The sequence below is a fragment of the Melanotaenia boesemani genome, chromosome 2, assembly GCF_017639745.1.
Source record: "Melanotaenia boesemani isolate fMelBoe1 chromosome 2, fMelBoe1.pri, whole genome shotgun sequence".
NCBI classification, from domain to species: domain Eukaryota; kingdom Metazoa; phylum Chordata; class Actinopteri; order Atheriniformes; family Melanotaeniidae; genus Melanotaenia; species Melanotaenia boesemani.
In genome coordinates, this window is record NC_055683.1 from 38,286,038 (window position 1) to 38,310,229 (window position 24,192).

Consider the following 24,192-nt stretch of genomic DNA (forward strand, 5'->3'; position numbering starts at 1 on the left):
CATCCTGAGTGATTCTCTGAATATTTTAGTCGCAAATTTTATTTTCAGCTCCTGAATTTTGATTCCTTTAAACCAGAGTTGTGTCCTAACGTTACATGAACAAATCATGCTTTTATTTTCTAAAACGGATCCTCAACTTCCTGTTTTGTTCTGGTTCTCCTGCAGAAGCTTCATGAAACACCAGTGACACACTCCCCTCCCTAATATTCCTGCTGCCTCCAACAGGTATAAAGCTCAACCTGATTCTTTTTATTTACTGGTCATAACTTGCGCTTTCTATCGCTGCTACATTAAATCAGTCATCTAATTATCCAGGAAACTATCTCCTCACTGAATCTTCAGTAAGAATATTTCATTCATCTCAAATTATTTTTTAAAATTTATAAATAGAAAGTTATTTCTTCTGAAATTTCATCAAACCTAAGCTGTGATTGTACTAAAACCATAAAAGATCTTAAAGATGCTGTTTTAGATGCAGAAAGTTTAATCTTTAATGGTCCACTTAAACTATTTTATTGAAGTTTGCGCATGAAAGTAGGTCTGAGTTATAGAGCTCCATTGCAGGGTTAGTGTCTCATTCGTTTCTATGGGAGAAATTTAGCAGTTAAATTTTATTGTTGCGCCGCATCGCTACCAAAGCTTAGAGCACTTTCCTCAGAGACGATTCTGGCTGGAACCAGTGCTTATTGGACTTCCTGTTGCCTTTCTGTCATCTCCAACCTGTCTGCCCCCACCTCAGGTGGTTAAGCTGATGATGACGATGATAATGATGATGATGATGATGATGCCTTCTGGTCATCCAGCTTTCCTGGTGTTCCAGTCTGGAGAAAAGCTGATGGAGTAACAGACTGATGGATTTTCATTTATATTTTAATAAGGACAAAACAAAAAGTTCCAACAAGCAACGGGCAAGAAAATGGCAAAAATCTTCATAGATATTAGTGCAAAAAAACAACAAAAATTTAATAGTATTCCTCATTAGTTTCATTAACTAAACATTCAGTCTTCTGTGTTCAATAAATACAAAATGATAAGAAGTGTCTGTGTGCAGCAGTAAAACACAGTAGAAATAATCACTTTGTCTCCTGGTTTGAAAGAAAAACTCTTTGTTCATCTCAAAGCTTCTCATGTTTCTGATGAATGAAATGTTCTCGTGTTTAACTCAGGAAGCGGCTTCGCTCGGCGGCGTGGTTTCAGGTTTTAGAAAAGCTCAGTCCGACTTTCTGAAATAAATCTTTACAGGAGGATAAAAAAACAATAAGAGGCTGGAGGAGGAAAAACTGAACACAGAACTTCTTCCTCTCTGCAGTCTGTCGTCTCCTCCACCTCCTCCATCATCTCCGCCTCCTATGTCATCTCCTACTTCCTCCATCTCCGCCTCCATCATCTCCTCCTCCGCTCCTCTGGTACAGCGTGAGGATCCTCCGGAGGTGCAGCGCCTCCCACAGCCAAGCCTCCATCCTCAGGTCATGGTTGGAGAAGAACCTCAGAGGTCTCTGCACCGAGTCGTAGTAATGATCTGAGAAGTCAGCGAAGTTCCTGGTGATGAAGCCGAAGGCAGAAACCTGCGGGAGGAAGAGGAGGAAGAGGACGGCTGTCAGTCGCTGCTCCCAGAGGATCAGGCCGACATTTTTCATAGCGGAAAATGAGAAAATCCTCCTCACTGCAGCTCATTTCCTACATTTAATTCTCAGACTGACTCTAAAAATATTTGTTTATTTCATTGTTGCTTTTAAAAATATAAACAATGTTGGACTTTATTACTGACTTCTGTCTTTATGGTGTTTCAGAACAAAGATCCAAGAAGAAAAATAGATCCTTGAAAACTGGTTTTACTGGCATTTTATTACCTTACTGAATTATTAGTTATCATGACCTAAAAAATGTTTCTATTTGTGCAGCGAGTCATTTCACTATAGAGAACAGATGTGCCATAAAAAGCCCAAAGAATGACACATAAAAAGTGATGAAGATGACGATAGTGGAGACATCTCTGCTGTCAGGGCTGAGACAGAAGATCAAACTTCATTTATAATGAAAAAAATAAAGCATGAATAAAAAAACATGGAGAAGTCAGGCTATAGAGAGGCAGAAAACTAAACAAGAGCAAAGTAAGGATGGGATGTACCAACATTTTCCTTTTAATTTAAGTTACGTTTTCATCAATAAACACGTTTTACCCCTTAAATCACACAATCGTACATTATTACTTTTATAAATAAAACCCACGAATACAAATACAATGAGGTAGTGTGTGTGTGTTACCTGGTCACAGGTGTGCAGGGCAGCCAGCAGCATCAGAGCTCCGGTGCTCGGCATGTACAGGTGACGAGTCCTGATGTTTATCAGCAGATGTGATGGCAGGAAACTAAGAAACAGAGATCAGAGTCGGCTCGTCCAGAACCAATATCAACTGGTAATCGATCAATACCTGTTTGTAATGTAGGAAATGAATCCTGGGTGGAGCATCTTGAAGCTTTGAGGTGGTTTGTGGCCAAAATATTTCCAGGGTCTGTGAAATAAAGTTAAAATATCTGTATCAACTAGAGGAAATAAAGTAGGAATGATGAGAGGATTCTTACAATATTTCCTCACTAACAGGGAGGCAGAGCTGGTTTAAAACACGTATCTCAGGCAATGGGGTTAAATATTAAGGCATAAATAAGGAGAGACTGAAAACAAAAGGCAGGTTAATGACACAGGTTCATTAGCTCCCTGTTATTGTTTAGTTTATTCAGTTTTATTATTGGTTTAACTCAGCTGTGTCAAACATAGGGTTTGGGGGCCAAAACCGACCCACAACTTTTATTTGGTAAATATAAATAAAACCTACAGTTTTTAAATAAAAGTAACTGTAATCTCTAATGTTTCCAGGTTTCATGTTTTCTGTTTAAATGTAAAACTTTTCCAAGGCAGGAGGAGAACTTGTTCCATCTTTTCTATCTTACTGATTTAGTAGATGGGACTTCAGTTTGTATGATGAGATAAGTCAATTCAGGTGGTCAGGGTACTACACACATGTGGAAATGTGCACGTATAACTTCTAGATCTGGAGAAGTAACTCCGTTCATTGTGTGAAATGCTGGATTTTTCACTTCCAGATACCTGGAATTAAATGTTTGCTGGTTTTATAGATTAATTGTGATTTTTAGTTTTGAATGCACATGTAAATATGTAATTCTGTAAACTGTAAGATGAAAGAAATACATGAACAGATAAAAATTAAATTAATTCATAAAAATAAATAAAGTAACAAAACAAAGTTTAGATGTAGATTCACTTTATGTAAATTATCTAATTTAACTGAGGCAAAATATTGTTTAAACTGCATTTACTTCTCTCTGGAAATGTTAAGATTGTTCAAAATGTTTTTTTAAAAGAAAAATTAATTAAATAATATTGATAATGTCATGACTGATGATAATGTACTTCTTTACACTAAAATAAAAAGAAAATGTTGTGTTTAACTTTTCTGACAAGTTTTTCTTGAAAGGAAGGAAAGCTGCAGAATACTTAGGGACGCGCTACCATCTAGTGGTCAAGCAGGAAACTGCAGCCACTGTTACACACCGACATGATTCAGAAGGAAAAGTTTCCCCTCAAAAAATCCCAGTTTCAGGCCAGTTAAACTGAATAACTGGTGGATAGCGGAAGCAGTAGATGTTCTGACCTCTATTCTGTGTTTTAATTAGTGTTTCACACCACTGCTCCGTTAGGTCTATGTTTTTGTTACATGTTTATGAAATAATTTGTACTGAATAGAAGATCATCAACCTATTTATAAAGCATTTTAACACAAGTCAAAGCTGAAACAAAGTCCTGAACCAAAACCATAAAAAAAGACAATTATAAAAGTAATAAAACAGGTAAAATCAGTTCCAACGAATGAAATAAAAACCTGATCCAGTTTGAGCTGGTTGAAGACGGATGAAATTTTAAGATGAAGTTTAAAGATGGACAGTGAGGGGGCTTGTTGCATGTGCAAAGGTAGATTGTTCCATGAGTTAGAGGCACCAACAGAACAACAATGGAGAAGCTCGGATGAATTGGAGAGCAGTATTAAAAACTTTAAAATAACATGAGGAGTTTAAAATCGACTCTAAGCAGTCGGGCAGCCAGCGGAGCGAAGCCAGGACAGGTTTTCTGTGTTCCTGGTAAAAGTCGTGCAGCTGCAGATGTACGAGTCCAGACCAACTTGCTTCAAAGTGACCATATGAAGGCATGGAAAGGCCTAGAAAGACAAGGTTTAACCTTTGCCACTTTCCTTAAATGATAAATGTTTGATTCAGAGTCGACTTTTCATCTAATACCAAGACTTTCAGCTGTGGGCTTCACATAGACGGCTAGGGGACCCTGATAGAAAGTCCTCTCGAACAACCATACTGGCAGAGGGGTACCCAGAAGAATCAATATAAACATCCACATCCTCTAAAAATGATGAAATCCCAGATTCAAAAGGGTTCAAATCAGCAGTGAGGAACATAGAAGTCAGGATGAATGATGAGAACTCTGCTGGTGGTGACTTTATAAAAACTGTGTAAAATTCATTGTACAACTCAGCATTTTAATAGTTTATTTCGTAGACTTGTTAGTCATTTAATGTTATCCAGCCTATATTTTTGATTCATGCGAGAGACTTTAGTCCCACTTCAGTGATAATCTGACAGCTTCTGAATGATCCTGGAACCTTTTCAGTACTACTGGGTTTACCATTTTTTAACCAGGTTCACTGGTGCAATGCATTTCTTAAAAACCTTTAATAAGTGGTCGTATGTTAGTTTTCATAGTGTGTTTCAAAATACTGTGTAAAATCTACATTTTGTGCCATTTTTATTCAGCTATGTCATTATAAAACAAGAGGAAGAGCAGTTGTCTTCTAACACACATGTAGTCTATAGACTTGAATGTCCATGTGGTTGTTTTTACATTGGGAGAACAAAACTGAAGGCAAGATTGGCCGAACAGAAACATGCAATAAGAACTGGCAACGCTCAACATCCTATGGCTGTTCATTATAAAGATGCTAATCATAGCAGTTGTAATTCTTTGAAGATATCATGTTGGACTGGAAAAACACCAGTTGACATATTTCACAATAGAGGACATGTGTGACAGAAAGTGGGTCCCGGGGATTTCTGGTAAATGTGTGTGTGTGTTTCAGTTCCTCTTGTCTCAATACCCGGAACAGCACGCCTACGCATGCTTTTGTAACTGATGATTGTATGAATAAAAAGGCTGTGCTGGGGCTGAGACTTCTGAGTTGATTCCAGATGCTCTTTGAGTTCCGACACGTGGTCTCTCCCCATCATGATGCTGTGAAACTCATCCTGGGTGTCTGGGTGCTGATTGACTTGATAACTGATTATCTCCAACAACTTGGTGCCGTGACCCATATCCCAACATACCCACTCATTGACAGGAGGAGGCTTGAACACCGAAACCCCGCGGGGCAGCCATCAATAGACAGAAAGACCTGACGACTGAACTGTCCACCAGGCAGGTGCAGTATTTCAACCTCGTCCTGCCAGCCGTGGACTGACGGGATCCGATACCTGAGGACAGCACCAGACCGGGAGTGAGTAGAGTTTGAAGTTTTGTTATAAGGAAAAAGAAGTAAAGAGATTGTGTACACATAAGATAAAAGAAATAGAGAAAGGAAAGCCAGATTTCTCTGGAGCAGATCCCTAAACCCACATTTGAAGAAAGGACCTCTGGGGCAGTACAATAGATGCTAGAATTTTTAATTCTAGGGCAGTCAGGCTGTGTGAAAAGGTTTTTCCTAGGGCAGTGTTTTCTAGTATACACCAGGATTCATAGTGAGAGTATAGAATCTTCTGGGGGTTAGACAATAAGACGCCAGAATTTTGATTTCTGGGACAGTCATAAGACCACACTAGGAGGGCATATAAATACAAAATAGTACGCCAGAGGATCCACAAAAGGCGTGTGGGTAATAGGAAAAAAAGCCTAGGCAGAAGTATGAGTGAGTGTGAGATTGTGAGTGTGGATGCTTGATGAGAGCTGACTGAAGCATCGCACTGGTGGAAACCTTACGGTGTTAACACAAGCCAGTGGACTGGTGAAGTAGGTTTACTCTCCTCTTAAGATTAAGGTCATAGTTTTGTAACACAACACAGACCCAATATGGGGGAACAAGAAATCTTCCATTGCCTTAGAGGGTGATGTGAAGTGCATGCAATTAAGGGATCTGGATAATGTTAAGTTTTTGCAGAAGTGGGTACCCAAGTATGGTGTGATAGGAATATTGAAAGTTGATAAAATGGCAGACTGTGGTTGATAGGCTGGAAGCAAGTATGAATAGTAAGACAGGCAAAAAGTATGATAAGAAAAAGGAGGAACTTGAAAGTGCACATAAATGACTGCACCAAGTAAAACTTCAACAGGACAATCTTAGTAAGGCAAAAGAGAAGAGAAAACAGGAAGAAGCTGGACTGACTACTTTTGTAAGGCCTGGGGATAATGAGACTGGTGCCGTAGGCAGGAGACAACAGAGAAGACAGCCACAACAAGCAGCAGCCTCATCCTCAGGAGGGCCAGTGAGCCGTTGTCTAATGAAGGAATTTTTCTTTTTTTTCTCTCATTTTTTTAATGGCAGACTGGGTACAATTTCCCCTCTGTGAACGTCTAGAAACAGACCTCTAGGCAGACTTTGCCCCTTCATTAATTCTGACCAAATATTTACTGTGCATCACATGGCAAGCCAATCACCCATACTGCATTACTCCCCAACTTATTGCAAGCTATCATGCTACCCGCAACCCTAGCTGTATGCAAAAGTGCAGCACACACCTTAGGCACAAATGAAATTTCAAACAGAAACAGGTGGGCAGATGAGATAGCTAAGCAAGCAGTTGCAGGACAGTTTGGCACTAGTGACATTTACACCTCCCTGCAACAACAAGAAGTCTTCATAGATCACGTTGTTCTCGCAGATATGCAGGAAGCTGCTCCCAAAACAGAAATACAACTGTGGTTAACTAAAGGTGTTCTCAGAAAATCAAATACAGGCCTTTATGAGCTGAAGCAGCTGCTATTGTGACTCATGGCTCCCATGTGTCAACAGGAGGGATGAGTAACATCATAGAAAAACAATTTACAGCATTTGGCCTCAAATCCTGCTTGAAAAATTTCTGTAAGTCACTTGTAATCTGTATTAGACATAACCAACCCAGTTACCTCCAACAACTCCATCAGAGGTGGAGACAGGCTCAAAAGACTCTTACAAAGAGTCATTTTGAAAGCTAATCATTATCCAGATTTAAATGGAGAACTAGTTTTTTTTTTGTAATTGTTCGGTTGTTTAACTGACAGATTAAACTGTGATCTCTTAGAAAAAATATCTCTGTCTGCTTGGGGGGGGGGTCAAAGACACCTGTGACAGAGCAGGTGTCTTTGATTGTCTATTAATTTAAACATGAACTGAGCTGACTTAGAAGCATTTTGCCATTTGCCCTGAAGAAATCCTTTTAGGCTGAAACGTGTTGGCATGGACATGTTTTTTATTAGATTAGCCATGATATAATAAAGGCTTTTTATTCATCATCTCCATGAGTACCTCAGCTGTCTTCTTATGTGTTTTACCTGAATCACAGAAGTGAAGAAGGAATACTACATTTTGTATACCCAAGTAGCAGTCCTTGCATTTTTTTTTATGTAAAGTACTTTGAGTTGTCGCGTAGGCCTACAGGCCTACAAATGTGCTGAACAATGCTGTGAATGCCATATATATATATATATATATATATATATATATTTAGTACTGCGCGGCATAAAGACACAGAGAGTGATGAGATGCAGTTAGTCGTTCATGTGTTTTCAGAAGGAGGTATAAAGGACTCAACAAAAGCCCAGATAGAAGACACACATTACGATACATGGTTTTTCTGCACTTTCTAAGGTAAGCTTCGTAAGATTAGTTTTTAATTGTAATGAAAAAAACTGTTTTTGACAGGAAACTGCTGCAAATCAACACCTAGGTGATTAGCTTTCTTTGATAATCAGCACTTCATTTTTATTCCTTCATTTTGCTATTTAACTATAACTTTGTATAAATTAACATTGTAAAGTCTGTAAAGATAACTTTATACTAAGTATAAAAGCAATACCATAAAGAGTTGGTTTGATTTAAACTAAATACCAGGACAGGCAGTTCTGATGTCCCGGAAGGAAGTCTTTAAGTTTAATTCAGTCTGTCTCTTACTCTTGCACTTATCAGAGATAATTATTCTTCACAAATGTAATGTAATCATAATTTTCATTTCTGTAGTCAACTACACAACATATATGTTCATGTCTTCCAACTATTAATTTTGTTTTGTTACATTTCATGAGAATATAGTGATCATATAAAGTATGGTGCTTCCCAAAGACCCAACATATTCCACCCTAACAGTGTCTTCATATGGACAGTTACCTATTTATCATAGCTCCATTTGGAGGTATGATAAAAGGCCCATGAACTCATTATGGTAATCACTACTGCAGGGGATAACTCAAGCCTTATTGTATCAAATGTTTCAAAGTCTAAATCTGTCTCTCCTTAACTTGATTACCAACACACTGGATACTTGAAGTAAGACACCCCAAGCAAGAACTCAGTCTTTGCTTTTTGCATCCACTGCCATAAAATACACAACTGGGGCCTGCGCATTACAAATGGAGAAATAAACGGAACCATGAAGCTACAGCTGTGGACAAACACATACAGCTGATGGTGTGTTGCTAATAACTAATGTTAGTTAAACTTTATACTACCTCAGGAGCTCTAACAAGTTAGCTCCACTCTGCTATTTGACAGGATTGTTTCTTCAGTTGGTTACTTCTACAGTTACTTCTGAAACTCCGACAGTTAGAATCTGTGATTGGTTGACTGTCCTTGGTGAGCTCAGGTATAAAGTGGATATAAAATTTTGATTGAATATAACATTTTGTAATGTTAAACGCTCAACATTGGCTTCACCAAAGAAAAACCAAATTGTACTTGGGCCTAACTATTTCTTATTCTATTCTATTCTACAGTCATTTAGCAGACGCTTTTATCCAAAGCGACTTACATCTGAGAGTAAGAACAACACAAGCAAGAATTCAAACAAGATGGGACGTCATAATTAAGTGGTAGTCAGACTGCTTTGAGTCCAGTTGGACCCAGGTGCTGTCATGTAGTGCTAGAGGCAGTGAATATATTTTTTTATTTTTTTAAGTTTTTTGTAGTTTATGTAAGTCATTTTGTTTAAATACAAGATCACGATTTCATCAAACAATATCAACTTGGGCATAAGTGCACACAGCTTATTCAGTATTTGGTTAAGCAAAAGAACTGGACATGCTGGACATGCTCCTTAAACAACTGAGTCTTTAGCTTGCTCTTAAAAGTGGATAAGGACTCTGCAGATCGGATGGAGTTTGGTAAATAGTTCCACCACCGGGGGACAACAGAGGAGAAGAGTTTAGCTACTGATTTTGCTCCACGTTGTGGTGGGAGCACTAGGCGTTTTTCGCTGGCAGAGCGTAACAGTCGAGAAGGAGTGTAGCTCTGGATTAAGGAGTGAAGGTAGACCGGAGCCGTTTCAGTTATTGTTTTGTAAGCCAGAAGCAGAGCTTTGAATTTGATGCGTGCTGCAACTGGAAGCCAGTGAAGAGCGATTAGCAGTGGAGTGACATGAGCTCTTTTGGGCTGGTTGAAGACCAGACGTGCTGCTGCGTTCTGGATCATCTGCAGAGGTTTAACTGAGCATGCAGGCAGACCAGCCAGTAAGGAGTTGCAGTAGTCAATGCGTGAAATGACCAGAGCCTGGACCAGGAGCTGGGTCGTGTGTTCAGTCAGGTAGGGTCTGATCCTCCTGATGTTGTAGAAAGCAAATCGGCAAGACCTGGCAACTGAGGTAACATGGTCCTTAAAGGTCAGATGGTTGTCTACCATGACACCAAGATTCCTGGTAGAAGACGTAGGCACTAGTGTGATTGAGTCAAGCTGCACACTTATCTGTGACGTTAAGGAAAGACTGACTGGAAAGACAATAAGCTCAGTCTTGGACAGATTTAGCTGAAGGTGGCGATCCTTCATCCATGTGGAGATATCAGCAAGGCATGCTGATATTCGCATTGAGACGGTTGTGTCATCAGGTGGGAAGGAAAGGAAAAGCTGAGTGTCATCTGCATAGCAGTGGTAGGAAAAACCATGAGAGCTAATGACTGCACCGAGTGAGGAGGTGTATAGTGAAAAGAGAAGAGGGCCGAGCACCGAGCCCTAAGACACCCTGTTGTCAGCCCATGTGATCTGGACATTCCCCCTTGCCAAGATACTTTGAATGATCTCCCTGTGAGGTAGGATGTAAACCACGAGAGGACAGATCCTGAGATGCCAAGCTCCAAGAGTTTGGAGAACAGTATATGATGGTTGACCGTGTCAAAGGCAGCAGACAGGTCCAGCAGTATAAGGACTGAGGATTAACCAGTGGATCTGGCAAGCTGTAGGGAATCAGTGACTGACAGGAGAGCAGTTTCAGTAGAGTGACCTTGCCTATAGCCAGATTGATATGGATCAAGCAGGTTGTTGTCTTGGAGGAACTGTGAGACCTGACTGAAGACAGCACGCTCTAGTAGTTTAGACATGAATGGAAGCAGTGAGACCGGCCGGTAGTTTTCAACCTGGGCTGGGTTGAGTGTGGGTTTCTTCAGCAGCAGGGGAGTTTGTCCAGAGAGGAGGCGAGAGAGGAGCAGAGTGTTTCTGTAGCCTCATTAACAGACAGTAAGGGGAAGTCTGAGTGGGAAGGGAGGGTAGAGTAAACCTCATCAGACAGCTGAGTAGGTCTGAGGGATCTCAAGTTTCTTAGAGAAGTCTTCAACCCTGCCTCATAGTCCAGACATCTGGAGAATACTGGAGATTGTTGTCACCTGTAGGACACAACAGGAACTTCCACGAATTCCTGAAACTTCTTCAGCAATGCCAGTTGGGCTGTATGTTGTTGACAACCCCCAATTGTGGATGTGGAGGTCCTTATAACACCCTCGTGGAGTTTGTTTCTGCCCGTTTGAGCAGAAACATGCACATTAGTGGCTACTGGAGGTAATTTTGTAGAGCTCATCCTGTTCCTCCTGCATAGAGGTTGTCTTGCTAATTGCCTCATTTCCACCTGTTGTCTGTTCCAGTTGTACAACAGCAGCTGATATTGATCCACACAGTGTTTCTTCCTAACTGAACAGACTGATATCCCAGAAATGGGACTAAATTTGACTTACATGCTACTGATTATATATCTCCCCCCACACACTTTTTTTTTTTTTTTTTTTGCAGTGTTTATATTTCTATATCTTGACAGACCATGTTCATTATCAGTCAGAGGAAAACTGGTTCGAATGTAGTCTGGTCAAACAAGGTCTGCGTCAGGTGCAGAGTAACCAGGGCACTATGGTGAGAAATGGGCTACCTGAACACGCAACCGGCAGCAATGGACACAGGATGTGAACAAGGTACTGTTGGAATGCTGTTGCTGAAGTAACCATAGGGAGCAGGGTTACATGAAGAGACTCTGGAATATTTCTCTGTTATATGGAGTCTTACACCAGGACAAAAGTAACATAGTCCAAAATTAAAGGAACTCCTGACTGATCTTATATAATTCATCCTTTTTCTTTTGCAGATGGGTCTGACAAGTGAAGACTGACAGATTATGTGACAAAAAAGGACATTAAAGAGCAACATGGGTAAGTAGGGCATTATAATTAGAGGTCCAAGCCTGCAGAGCAGCACAGAGTTCCCAGCATTCCAGCATGCTGAAGCCCTTTTTTAAATTGCTCTGTTTTTAATTTATTTATTTCTATTATTACTATTCTGCCCAAAATGTTGTTAGGGATTCCATTTATTAAGAATTTTGAGGAAAGATATTTACAGGCATTGGACAGCACCCGATAATGTGAGGATTCCTAGAAAGTGATACCAGGACCCTAACCCACTATTCTGGTGTTCAGTATGTTTTGGTGTCTAACTCTTAAAGTCACACATTACAGTGCCTTATATAAACACATTCCTTGAATTAAACTGAATCTTGTGACATAGGCCACCAACCTACCTCCAAGACCTTTTCTCCCTGCAATCCACATCTCCTCCACTCAGGTCTGGTAGCCAGAACCTTCTCACTGTCCCCCACACCAGGCTGTCAACCATGGGTGACCGTGCCTTCTCCTCCATGGGGCCTCAGCTGTGGAATCAGCTACCTGAATCAGTTAGGATTTTAGATTCCCTTGTGGCCTTTAAAAGCAGCTTAAAGACCCACATGTTCTGTGCTGCCTTTGACAAATAGTCTTGTAGCCGACTACCTCTATTGTCTTATGTTTTGTTTTTTTGCTAGGTTCTTAACTGTAAATTGAATGCCACTTTTAATGTTGTTATGGTAGGACCATTATGGTATAACTGTGAAGCACCTTGAGATGTCGCTATATTTTAAAGTGTGCTATCCCTGGCAGTAAGTCAGATTTGTTTCTGGTAAGGGGTGGACTCTGCCAAGGCTGCCCTTTGTCCCAGATTCCTTTTATAACTTTTATGGACAGAATTTCTAGGCGCAGCCGGCATATTGAGGAGGTTCGCCTTAGTAGCCTGAGGACTGGGTCTCAGCTTTTTGCAGATGATGTGATTCTGTTAGCTTCATCAGGCCCTGATCTCCAACTCTCACTGGAATGATTCACAGCCAACTCTGAAGCGGCTGGGATAAGAATTAGCACCTCCAAATTCGAGACAATCGTCTTCAGCCAGAAAGGGATGGAGTGTCCTTTCCCAGTTGGGAATGAGATCCTGTCCCAGTTGGAGGAGTTCAAGTCTCTTGGGGTTTTGTTCATACATGAGAGGAGAATAGAGTGGGAGATCGACAGGTGTATTGGTGCAGTGTCAGCAGTGATGTGGATTCTGCATCGCTCTGTTGTGGTGAAGGAGCTGAGCCAAAAGACAAAGCTCATGATTTACTGGTTGATCTACATTCCCACCCTCATCTATGGTCACCTGCTGTGGGTAATGAGTGAAAAAATGAGATTGTGGATACGAGTGTGTTACTGCTGCAGGGTGTCAGGGGTAACTCTTAGAGATAGTGTGAGAAACGTAGTCATCCGGGAGGGCCTTGGAGTAGAAGACCACAAGAGGAACCAGATAAGGTAGTTCAGGCATCTGATTAAGATGCCTCTAGGCATAACCCACTGGGAGGAGGACTCTGAGAACACCCAAAACACACTAGAGGAACTATATCTTTCAGTTAGATTGGGAATGCTTGGGGAAGATTCCCCTGTGGGAGCTTGAAGAGCCAGAAAGAGGGAAGTCTGGGCTTCTCTGCTTTGGCTACTTCCCCCTTGACCCGGCCCTGGATAAGCAGTGGAGAATGGATGAATGGAAGGATGGGAGGCAGTTCAAGGCACTTTTCCAGGCATGATCCAATTAAATCCTAATCCATCATATGCTTCACATTAGTCTTATTTCTAACTACTGTTCATATAAACAAATTCATAAAAATAATTAAGCTAAGGAAACCAATGAATTACATTAAATTTTTCCTTTGATTCAATCCTGCATCCACAGCATGCACAGGTCAGCTGTGAAGGTACATGCTGTACCTGTACCTTAACTGCCAATGTCAAACATCTCAATCTCTTAAATTTTCCAGCACTACTGTAAAATCAAATGTATATAATTTCTGTAAGTCTGTTTTTCTATATCTTGTAAATAAATCTGCCCCCCCATTTTTCTCTCACTACAGCTGACAAACCTGATCAGTCAATAAACAACTGGACTGAATCTCAAGTGAGCACCTGGCTAAGATCTATTAGAGTGAAGGAGTCATATATAGAAAAGCTCTATGAAGAAGAGGTAGATGGACAAAGTCTTCTTGAACTGGATGAGGACTTTCTGAAGACTAGATTTTGCATGAAATTAGGACCTGCTAATTTGATCATCAAAAAAAGAGATGAGCTTATCAAAACCCAACAAAATTCTCAGAAAAAGGAAAAGCTTTGCAGTGGCAATAAAGCAGAGTCAAAGCAAAAAAACAAAAAGCAAAAACAGGGAACAAAACAAGGTCCTTCACAAGAGGTACAAAACGAGGAAAATGTCTCACAGGAGATGCAAAGTGCTTCAATACAAACTGCAGTGACAGAAAAGGAAGATTGCAAAGCACGGTCATTTGATCAAGACCCTGATATCATATATATGAAACACAGAGTCCTGCAGCCTGAATCAGGAGCTTTTAATCTGATCAATCCATGCCGTGAATTCAAGTCTCTTGTTACTGCTTCTACGTTGGATAACTCACGACTCAGAGTCAAGTTTGCCAGAGAAGTTGTGAAATTTGCAACTGGATGTATGAATATCAGATCAAATGGCACAATCCACTTTGGTGTGATGGACAGCAGGGAAGACAAGGGATATGTGCATGGTGAGATAATAGGGATCCCTGTGAAAGACAAAGACATTTACGTGGACGCTTTGGACTACATTGAAAAATGCTTCCCTGATGACAGTGAGCATGTTCGACAATGTGTGAGATCACCTAGATTTATTGAGGTTATGGATCCTGAAAGTACAGAAAAGCGGTATGTAGTGGAGGTTGACATTGTTCCTTCAGTAAGCATAGTTAGGGGCAAGGTCTACCAAGTTCGTCTGGTAAAGTACAATGAGGCAACAAACAAACCTGAATATGAGAAAGCTACAATTCTGAGAAGGGTGGGTGCAAAGACAGATCAGGTGTCTGAGACAGACCAATGTGACTTTTTTTATCGTGTCAAAGATAGGGATGCTCAGAGAGAGGAGGCAGAGAAGTCTCAGCTTTGGATTGGCCCTGAGAATTACCAAAACCTCGGAAGGAAACTCACAATGCTAATGACGAGTGGAAAGAAATTAATCGAGAAGGAAAAATGGTTCATCTTCGTGACAAACAAAATCAAACCTGATGACCTTTGTCACATTGATTGGTTGGTGAACATGAACATTTTCTGTGTGTTTGATTTTGACCCAGATTCAAACAAGTCAGGTCTTTGCAGTAAATACCTTCAACATCATAATGCAAACATGCATTCTCTGCAGAGCTATAACATTTCCAGAGACACAAGCATCAAAGAGTTCATTAGCAAGTTACATCTGTTTGACCAAACAAGCTGGATCTTCTGTAACGGATGTTCTGATTACAAAGGAAGCGAACCTCAATGCGATGAAATGAGTTGGACCAAAACAAAACGTCCTTTGCTGCGGGAAACTGTGTCTATGATCTGTAAACACATCTTGCCAAAGGAGACATTTCAGGTAATATTCTTAATCACATCACCCATTGAGAAACCACTCTTGCACACCTTGTACGAGTTTTCAGCTGACATGCAAGGCCTTGAAGACATCATTTGCATTTGTGAATCACAGGAGAACTTTCAGAAGTGGCAAAGTTTTGCAGAAGGAACATATGGAGCAGAAACTGTGAATAATCACAGTGTTGTCGGGATGAAAATGAGCCATATTGATGCAACTTTGCAACAAATTCAACCTGTAACCAAAGACACCACAAAACACTTGGGCACCTTTGAAAAGGGAAAATGCCGTCTGGAAACCAAAGCAAAGGAACAGATGTATTCACTGGAAATCCTGACAACTGATCATTGTGATGAAACTAGCGAAGAGTTCATCGAAGCTGAGAAGGAAAACATTGAACGACAGTTTTACCACGGTGGGAAAGTGACCTGGCTGAATTTCTGGCTTGCCGAGGAAAAGTTTGCTGCAGATGTGATTAAAAGGGATGCATACAGCGAAGTTTGTAAACTTCTTGCAGATTTGAAATTGAATACCACACAGAGTCCTGTGAACAGAATCAACATCTACCATCATCCTGGAGGTGGTGGAAGCACTGTGGCAAGACAAGTAATATGGGAAAGGAGGAAGGATCTAAGGTGTGCAGTTGTGATGCCTTCATACTCGGCTGATGTTGTTGCACAGCATGCAGTTCAGCTACGAGAGCATGATGAAAGAGATCTACAGCGATGTCTTCCTGTACTGCTCCTCGTTGAAGACTCAGAACAAGAATACCTTGATGATCTCAGGAATAATCTAGAGGAAGCAATTTGTAACAAGAAAATCCGTTATGAAAAACCCTGCTTCATTGTGCTGAGCTGCAGACGTTGCAATGATCCAGATAAGAAAATCAAGGAGTCTCCACTTGAAAATGTGTCTGTCACTCACAGACTGTCTCCTAAAGAAAAAAGGATGTTTGCTGGAAGACGAAAGGTGCTTGAGGAAAAATATCAGCCTCAGTTTGTCCTGACATTTGTTTTGATGAGTGAAGAATTTGAAAACGTAACAGCATACGTTTCCAAATTTGTGACCAACTTGCTTCAAGGCATTGACCGTACATCTACCGTCACTCGTTTCCTACTCTACGTGGCACTACTGAACACTTATGTCCAAAACTCGTTCATCTCCATGTCTCACTATGAGGCTTTCCGTGGTTTAAGCACATATGTCGAGAAGCTTCGCCTCCCAGTGTTTGAAAAATCTCTCCATGAAACAGCTAAACTACTCTTTTTGTACCTCAGAGATGACAAAACACACCTTGAATCAATCAGAATCATCCACCCACGAGTTGCAGAGGAAATCCTCAAACAGCTTCTGGGGAACCAAGAAAAACAAGGTAACTTGGCAAAAGATTTGCTTGCTGAGAAAGTGCTCTTTGACCATAGATTTGGAAGGGAAGACTACTTGGCATTTCTGAAAGCGCTTCTAAACAGACGATCCAGGATTAGCCGAGGAGATGAAAATGACAGTTTGTTCTCTCCTTTGATAGAGCATGTGCGCAAAAACGAAAGCCCAGACCTCGCAGTTGAATTACTCAAGGAAGCATACAGTTGTTTCTATGAAGATGCCTTTCTTGCACAAACCATTGCCCGACTGTATTATTCCAATGAAAAGTTTGAGGAGGCAAAAGACTGGGCAGAGAGAGCAGCCAACAAAATGCCGAAAAACTCTTATATACTTGACACAAGAGGGCAGGTGTACAAGAGATGGTTTGAAGCAAAGTTGAGAGTAATTCAAAGTGAAAGGAAACCAAAGACAGCTCGAAACACTGCATCAGCTGTGGACACTGCCCTGACTGCCATAAAACACTTTAAGCACTGTCAGAAAGTAGCAGTTGCAGAACCAGAAACCATGAACAGGCTGGGATTCTTTGCTGAAGTTGAGGTTGTATGTGGTCTTCTCAAACTGATCTCTTCTTTACAAGAGTTTGCAGACAGAGACAATGGCCATTCAGAGTACGTAAAGTACCTTACCACTCCAGATTACATTCCAGCAGACATTAAAGATGCTTGGGAACCGTTTCATGACCGTTTGAAAAACCTCCAAAATGAAATGACTGAAGCATTGGAATGGATTTCAGAAGACCTCAGTTACTTCCAGAAAGATGTTGAGGCACACGAAGGGGAGACTTCTGAGAGTCCTGAGGAAGTTGTGAAACATCCACTCAGATTTTTAGCAGAAGCAGCCTCAAAGTATGGTAAGCACTTCAGTGGAGTTTCAAGCAATCCTTCAACATGCTCTCCTTCCACAAAGCGCATGATAATCCATCGCTTGGGAGGAGGTAACTTCACATCCATATTCTACAACCTGACTAATCAACAGGAGGGCGTGAAGGATCTGCAGACCATCCTCTCTCTTTATCCCAAAAACCCAATGACAGCCAAATTTCAGCAAAATGAATTAGTCAATTACATTGCAACCAACATTGCCCTGAACTGCCTTTCACCACAATCTAAAGAGGTGGCGAGTCTGCACGACCTACAAGCACTCAGCCATCAGTTCCCAACTGAAAAACAAAGGTGTTCTCCAAGTGCCCTGTTCTTGCTCACCTTGTTGTTTTGGCCGGAGGATTCTGATACAAAGGATGAGAAATCCCAAAAATTTGGCATTGTGCAATCAGCTATTGAGTACCTGAAAAGAGAGTACTTTGCCAAGATAAAGGACATCCCTTCACGAAAGAGAAAGCTTTACACACATTTTTACCTGGGCAACAGGAATGGCTTGGACAAATTTGTTCACAAGAGCAAGATTGAAAGTGTCACAAAAAGTCTCACACTCTCTGAGAAACGCATGAAGTGGTATCACGGCGAGGCATGGAAAATGCCCGAGATTGCCCAGATGCTAAGGAGTGTTTCTGGATGGACTGAAGATGGAGTTGTGTACCTTGAAGGCCCAGGAAAAAAGAAGTTCAGTATTCAGCCTCTTCATCTGCCTTCAGTGCCTTACAGTAATGAAAATGTCACCTTCTACCTGGGGTTTACTTTCAGAGGTCCGGTGGCTTGCAACATCACTGTAAAGAGATAGTTTGTCTTACTCGTGAAATTTATAACCCACAACAGTTCATTATAACTAATACGTAAGATGGCTGAACATCAAAATGTTGCATCTATTTCTTTTACACTTGTTTATTTACAGAATTTAAGGAAGTATAATCTAAAATGTTGCTCAAATTTATTGACTAATTAAAATGTACAATTTTGATTTTTTTTTTTTTTAACTATGCTTTTGCCCATGATTGGGCCTATTCTTTTCTATTGTTTTTGTATTATATATTCATATCCCAAATGGACTAATTCAGACCAATGGCTGAAAAAACTTTAGAAAACACTACTGGATCTGCTTCCTTACATCACAGAATTTGAGGAGGTTGTAACTGGAACATTGACAGCAAACTGTATTGGGACAGATTAATATCAATTGTTTTTCATTTCAACAACTTTGGGATGGAAATGTTATGGATAATTATTGTAAGATTCAGCATGTTCTAAATAAAGATCCCTTATCTATTTACTGTATATCATATCCCAGTTTCATTGTGTCGAGTTTATAAATTGAGGTGTCAATAAATTCTTTCACCAATGTTAAATCACAGACTGAGGGTTAGTGAGTCAGGACCATAGATGAGGGACCTGTTTAGAGGCTGAAATGAACTTTTCCTGAGCAGGTAAAGTGCATTTTTGTCTAAATCATGGCCAAAACAGTAACTATTATTTATTAGGAAAGGAGATTTTTTCACCAAAATGAATTTATTTGACATTCTGTTTGTGTTTGACCAGAAAGCAGAAGGAAGTGTTTGGGAAGAAAAAAAGTTTTTTCTTCAAACATAAAACCATAAATAATAATTTGAGACATTTGTGACAAAACGTATAAAATGTATTCAGAACTGTAGTTTGATGCAGTTTAAGGTTTTAATATTTTGCCAATGTGTTGGAAATTTACATTTCTCATGTCATAACTTAATTTTTTAGCTCATTTTATAATATCCATCCTTGAAGACTGTGGAATTTAGATGTTTTATATACACAGCCTGGCCAAAAAGAAAAAGGTCACACTAATATCTGGTTGAACCTCCTTTGATCTTTGATTCCAGCATCATTCTCTGTGGCATTGTTTCAATAAGCTTCTGCAATGTCACCACATTTATTTCCATCCAGTGTTGCATTCATTTTTCTCCAAGATCCAACCACTGCACAAAGCCTTCTCCAGCACATCCCAAAGATTCTCAATGGGGTTCAGGTGTGTGAAAATGACGTCTCCTGTTCCCTGAACCACTCTTTCACAATCTATCTGAGCCCCATAAATCCTGGTATTGTCATCGTGGAATATGGCTGTGTCATCATGAAAAATAGAATAGCCTGCTCATTAAGTATATTCAGGTAGTCAGCTGACCTCATTCTTTGGACACATAATGTTGCTGAACCTAGATCTGAACCTAGACCTGACCAACTTCAGCAACCCCAGATCACAGACTTCCCCCACAGGCGTGTTCAGTAAGCACTAGGCCTGATCACTTCATCTGCCTCTCTTCCTACCCTGATGCTCCATCACTCTGGAACAGGGTAAATCTGGACTGAACAGACCACATGACCTTCTTCCGCTGCTCTAGAGTCCAATCTTTATGCTCCCTAGCAACCTAAAGCCCTTCTCTCTGATTAGCCTTACTGATTAGTGGTTTTCTTATGAGTACACAGCTGTTTAGTCCCAATCCCTTGAGTTTCCTTTGCATTGTTCATGTGGAAATGTTCTTATGCTGGGCTTACACTAAATGATTTTCACAGAGGCAGACTAAAAACGGAAGTCTTTAGGAAATTTTAGGAGTCTTACTGGAGTCACAGCGTGCTCCCGTCATCTCAATCGTTAGGTTTAAGCTGGTAATCTGTGCTGTTTCATGTCAGTCTTTCTCTAGTCTTGGGCTTGTGATAATATCAAACAATAATGACAAAATACAGTCAACAACCAATAGATGAGCTCTGACAAAAGCAGAAAGAGGAATCCTGACAGTCAGAACAACGAACAAAAACAAGAACTTGTGATGAAACGTTGTAGGTTAACCGTCCAGAAAGAGGAGCGGATGGTCGGGCTTGTGGCAGATCAGCCTGTTCGATATCAGCTGTCCAACATATCACGAAAAATGCTAAAATAATCAAGTTTTAGTCTTGTAAAGTCTCAGTCTGAGAATAGGCTGTGACTGAAAACTCTAAACACTTGTCTTTAGATGTGAGCGGTTGTTAGCTGAAAGTTTTCCAAGAGTCTTTTACAAATCTTTTCAAAGTCTTCTGATATAAGGCTAGCATTAATTTCACTATTAAACATAGTCCTGAATTCTGCTGGTGTTGTCTGTTGTCAGCTGCCTTGGTTGACATGCCTGTGCTAAGCCAAACACAAAATGAGTCTTACAAAAATATCCCTCTAATCGCAGCATTGCTCAGGTGCTAGAACCTACAGTATAAACAATAAAAAGGTAAGGAGTTGTAAGATCCAGCAGAAACTCTGTTTAAAGTCTACAAATTACTTCCTAGTACAATTAAGACTGGACACACTTCATAGATTATTGATTGATTACTCTATTGCAGAGGTCACTAACAGGCAGACCGTGGTCTGGATCCGGACCCTGAACCTGTCCCATATGGACCTGGAGTTAAAATGTAAAATCTGATGCAGTGCTTTTACTTTAACTGGTGCAACTTTTGCAGTCTTCATTGTACCAGTCAGGAAACATGCAGACCAATTGCATGTGTGGTAAGCCATCCCACGTGGTGCACTCAGCCAATCAGTGTGTGAGGCTCCCGGCGAGGCAGTAATCTGCCAGCTAGATAAAACAAAGCAGGGATAAAGACGACTGCGCTGGAGAAAGGCAGCAGAGTTGCTAAGTCTGCCTGTTATCAGTGACTTTGAGCTGGTTTTCCTGTTAAGTCTCTTGCAAATATCGTCAGTTCAAGGTTTTTGAGCTTTTTTTTTTTTTTTAGCGTAGTTGCTTATCTGGGTGTCTCCTGCTCCTGTTATGAAGCCCCCCTGATTCTCTCAAAGCTTTCCACAATATCGAATATTATGTTAGAAGAGTCCAGACTATAAGAGGGGTGATCTAGGTAACACTTTCTGATAGCCATCAGAATGTGTACCTGCATTATAATGTATGTCTTCTAAGATGTACATGCAGAGAAATGCATGCATGCCCCAGTAGTCACACATTCTGATGGGTCACAGATTTTGGTTTAACACCTGCATGCCCCTACCCACATGCATGTTCAACTTCACTTGACAGAGCAACAGTGACAATGCCCATGAATAAATAGGAGATGTGTAAAATGCATATAATAAAGAGTAGAAAAGAGTGTATGGGAGGGCCCATCGTGAAGCCGCTCAAAAAAACCTTCTTATCCGTGAGGCATGAATCAGTTTCACTGTCATAAAAACATGAGGAGAAAGTTTTTATTTGTTAATAGTTTTTACCCCAGGTCTGAATATGTGTGTGTGTGTGTGTGTGTGTGTGTGTGTGTATAGTCATTATGATCTCCTGGATACCCCTGCTCAATTGTGTAGAACAGGGGTAGGCAGTTCGGTCCTATGGATCCACAGTCCAGCAGGTTTTAGATGTTTCCCAGCTCAAACACTCCCGATTCAAATTAAATGGATCCAACAGCTTATCAGGTTCTGCTTAATGACTCATTCATTTCAATCAGGTGCGTTGAAACAGGCAACCTTCTAAAACTTGCAGGGCTGCAGCTCAATAGGACCAAACTTGCCCAGCCCTGGTATGGAGGATACAGCTCTACAATGCAGCTGGTTTAGGTCCAAAACCTGGCCTGGTGCCCTTTGCTGCATGTCATACTTATCTTTCTTACCCCTGTCTCAAAGGCCACTAGAGCCCAAAAGAAGAAAAAAGTGTCTTTATTTACTTAATATTCAATAATTGCTTTGTGTGTGAACGGAGCTTGTGTCAGATAACTGTTTTACTCTGTTAAATCTAGATTTATTCAGTCTGAGGCTCCTAAATTGGATGTGAAAGAAGAACTTACCTGTCCCCCCTATCTCTGCCTGAGTTAACAGCCTGGTCCTGAGCAGCAGCTGCTATCATCACGTAGTCTCTGAGGTCTGATGGGATGAAGATGTATTTGATGTCCTGCAGACACACACAGATCAGCAGGGACAGAAACGAAGACCGACCTCCTGATGGGTTCATGTCTTCGAGTGTTTCTCACCGGGTTCTGAGGGATTCTGGTGAATCCATCTGAGCGGTACCAGCTGAGGGCGTGCTTCATGGTGTTGGTGGTGAAACCGTAGAAAGAGATCTTTGTTCCCACGTCTTCCTCAAACCCTCTGATCACCGCTCCATTCATCCTGAACTCAGAAGAAGATTAAACTAGCTGTGATGTGAAAAATGGTTTCTTTTACAGAAAGATTTATTAATTATTAGGTTCTGGTTTTATTTACATTCTACAGAGTCTCAAATTTTTTAGAAATTAGTGTTTTTTTTAACCAAGAGATTAAACTCTTATGAGAAGGAAATCAGAGAAAAATAAGACTTCGTTAAATAATATTTCAGCATTTCACCTGAAGACAAAGTCGTGGCTGTCGATGTTCTTCCCCTGTCGGGACCCTCGAAGGATCCCCCCGTTCCCAACCACAGCACAGCGAACACACCTGCCAGGTGAGCTGCGATGAAAGAGCTGAGAGCTGTTGAGGAGGGAGAGGGTTGACTCGAGGACTGGAGAGGAAGAGAAACATGAACAAAAAAACAGCAATAAATGAAGTCTGTAAAACTGTAATGTCATGCCTTTACGTGGAGTTAACACATTTAGATGTTACTGACCAAACTGAAAACTGGTTTATTCGAACTATTTATTGAAGTAGAAAAGAAAAGAATTGCTTTAACTGTAATTTCTCAAGTACCTGTTGGGTTGTACTTTTTGATCTGGACCTGGTCTAATGTGCTTCAGATGCCAAAAAACATCATAAATTGAGCCAATTTGCATTTCAACAAAAAAAAAGAAAAGAATGTTTCACAAATTAGAAACTGTGTTTTAATTAATCTAGATGCTTTGTAGGAGATTTCAGTCCAGATTTGAAGAGTCTAAGTATTGCAGTTTTTGATTGGGACCTGGTCTAATGAGGTCTAGGTCCCCAAAAATTCAGTGGAATCGCCCTTTACACATTCGACTAACTGGAAGCTTCAACGTCGTCTTCAGCTCAGAACATGGATTTTCTTTTACGTTGTGACTTTAGTTTTAATGTGTGACCTGTCAAACTCTCAGCATTTCATCAAGTGTTAATTAGAAATGAATCTACAAAGATTTTTTTACCACAACATTCCCACATGGAACAACAGATACTTCCCGATCAACCAGGAATCAGTGTTTGAAAGGGGTCTGTTTTTCCAAAGACATCTGGTCAGAAAGTCATTTGATGGAGCCAGAAGGAAATTGTTTAGATCATTAAAAAGTTTTGTATCAAGTATAATTTAGATTGGCACATAAAATTATTTAAAAATATTTTAAAATCTATTCCAAGTTCATTCCGATCTCTTGTTAAAGAAATATTCTGTATTTAAACCTCCAGAACTGAACTTATTACAGATTGTAACAACAAATTACTGAAGATTTTCCTCAAACCCTGATAGAAGAAACTACGTTCTTAAAGACTTTACAAGAGATCCAGTTATAAATTATATTAATAAAATATATCCAATAATAAGTTTTATTTAATTCCATTTAAATACAGAAAATTGCATCTTTTGTTTGAGAAATGTTGAGCTTGAATAATTTATGATTTATGTGTGAACCTGTACTACTTTTTTAAACAGATCTACAATCCTGGCTGCGGTTAAAGAACATTTTATTCTCGCTGCTGTTTGATACCGTTCTTTT

The 24,192-nt window shown here is 40.3% G+C and overlaps 2 protein-coding genes across 2 annotated transcripts in view; one reads left to right on the forward strand and one right to left on the reverse strand.

Moving 5' to 3' along the window:
* Nucleotides 1-900: 900 nt before the first annotated feature.
* The window catches only part of st6galnac2 (ST6 (alpha-N-acetyl-neuraminyl-2,3-beta-galactosyl-1,3)-N-acetylgalactosaminide alpha-2,6-sialyltransferase 2), a 29,418-nt gene continuing 6,126 nt past the window's right edge, over nt 901-24,192 (reverse strand). The window contains exons 4-9 of the mRNA XM_041975634.1: nt 22,880-23,033; nt 22,528-22,666; nt 22,345-22,448; nt 2,432-2,512; nt 2,266-2,368; nt 901-1,565 (exon numbers count right to left, since the gene is read on the reverse strand). Coding sequence (XP_041831568.1) covers nt 1,353-1,565; nt 2,266-2,368; nt 2,432-2,512; nt 22,345-22,448; nt 22,528-22,666; nt 22,880-23,033 — 794 coding nt within the window. The 3' untranslated portion in view covers nt 901-1,352. The remainder of the gene's footprint in view (nt 1,566-2,265; nt 2,369-2,431; nt 2,513-22,344; nt 22,449-22,527; nt 22,667-22,879; nt 23,034-24,192) is intronic.
* LOC121633514 (sterile alpha motif domain-containing protein 9-like) lies at nt 5,317-18,836 on the forward strand. The gene is made up of 3 exons (XM_041975624.1): nt 5,317-5,575; nt 11,661-11,724; nt 13,758-18,836. Exons 2-3 carry the CDS (start codon nt 11,721-11,723, stop codon nt 18,350-18,352), a joined length of 4,599 nt encoding a protein of 1,532 aa, XP_041831558.1. The 5' UTR covers nt 5,317-5,575; nt 11,661-11,720; the 3' UTR covers nt 18,353-18,836.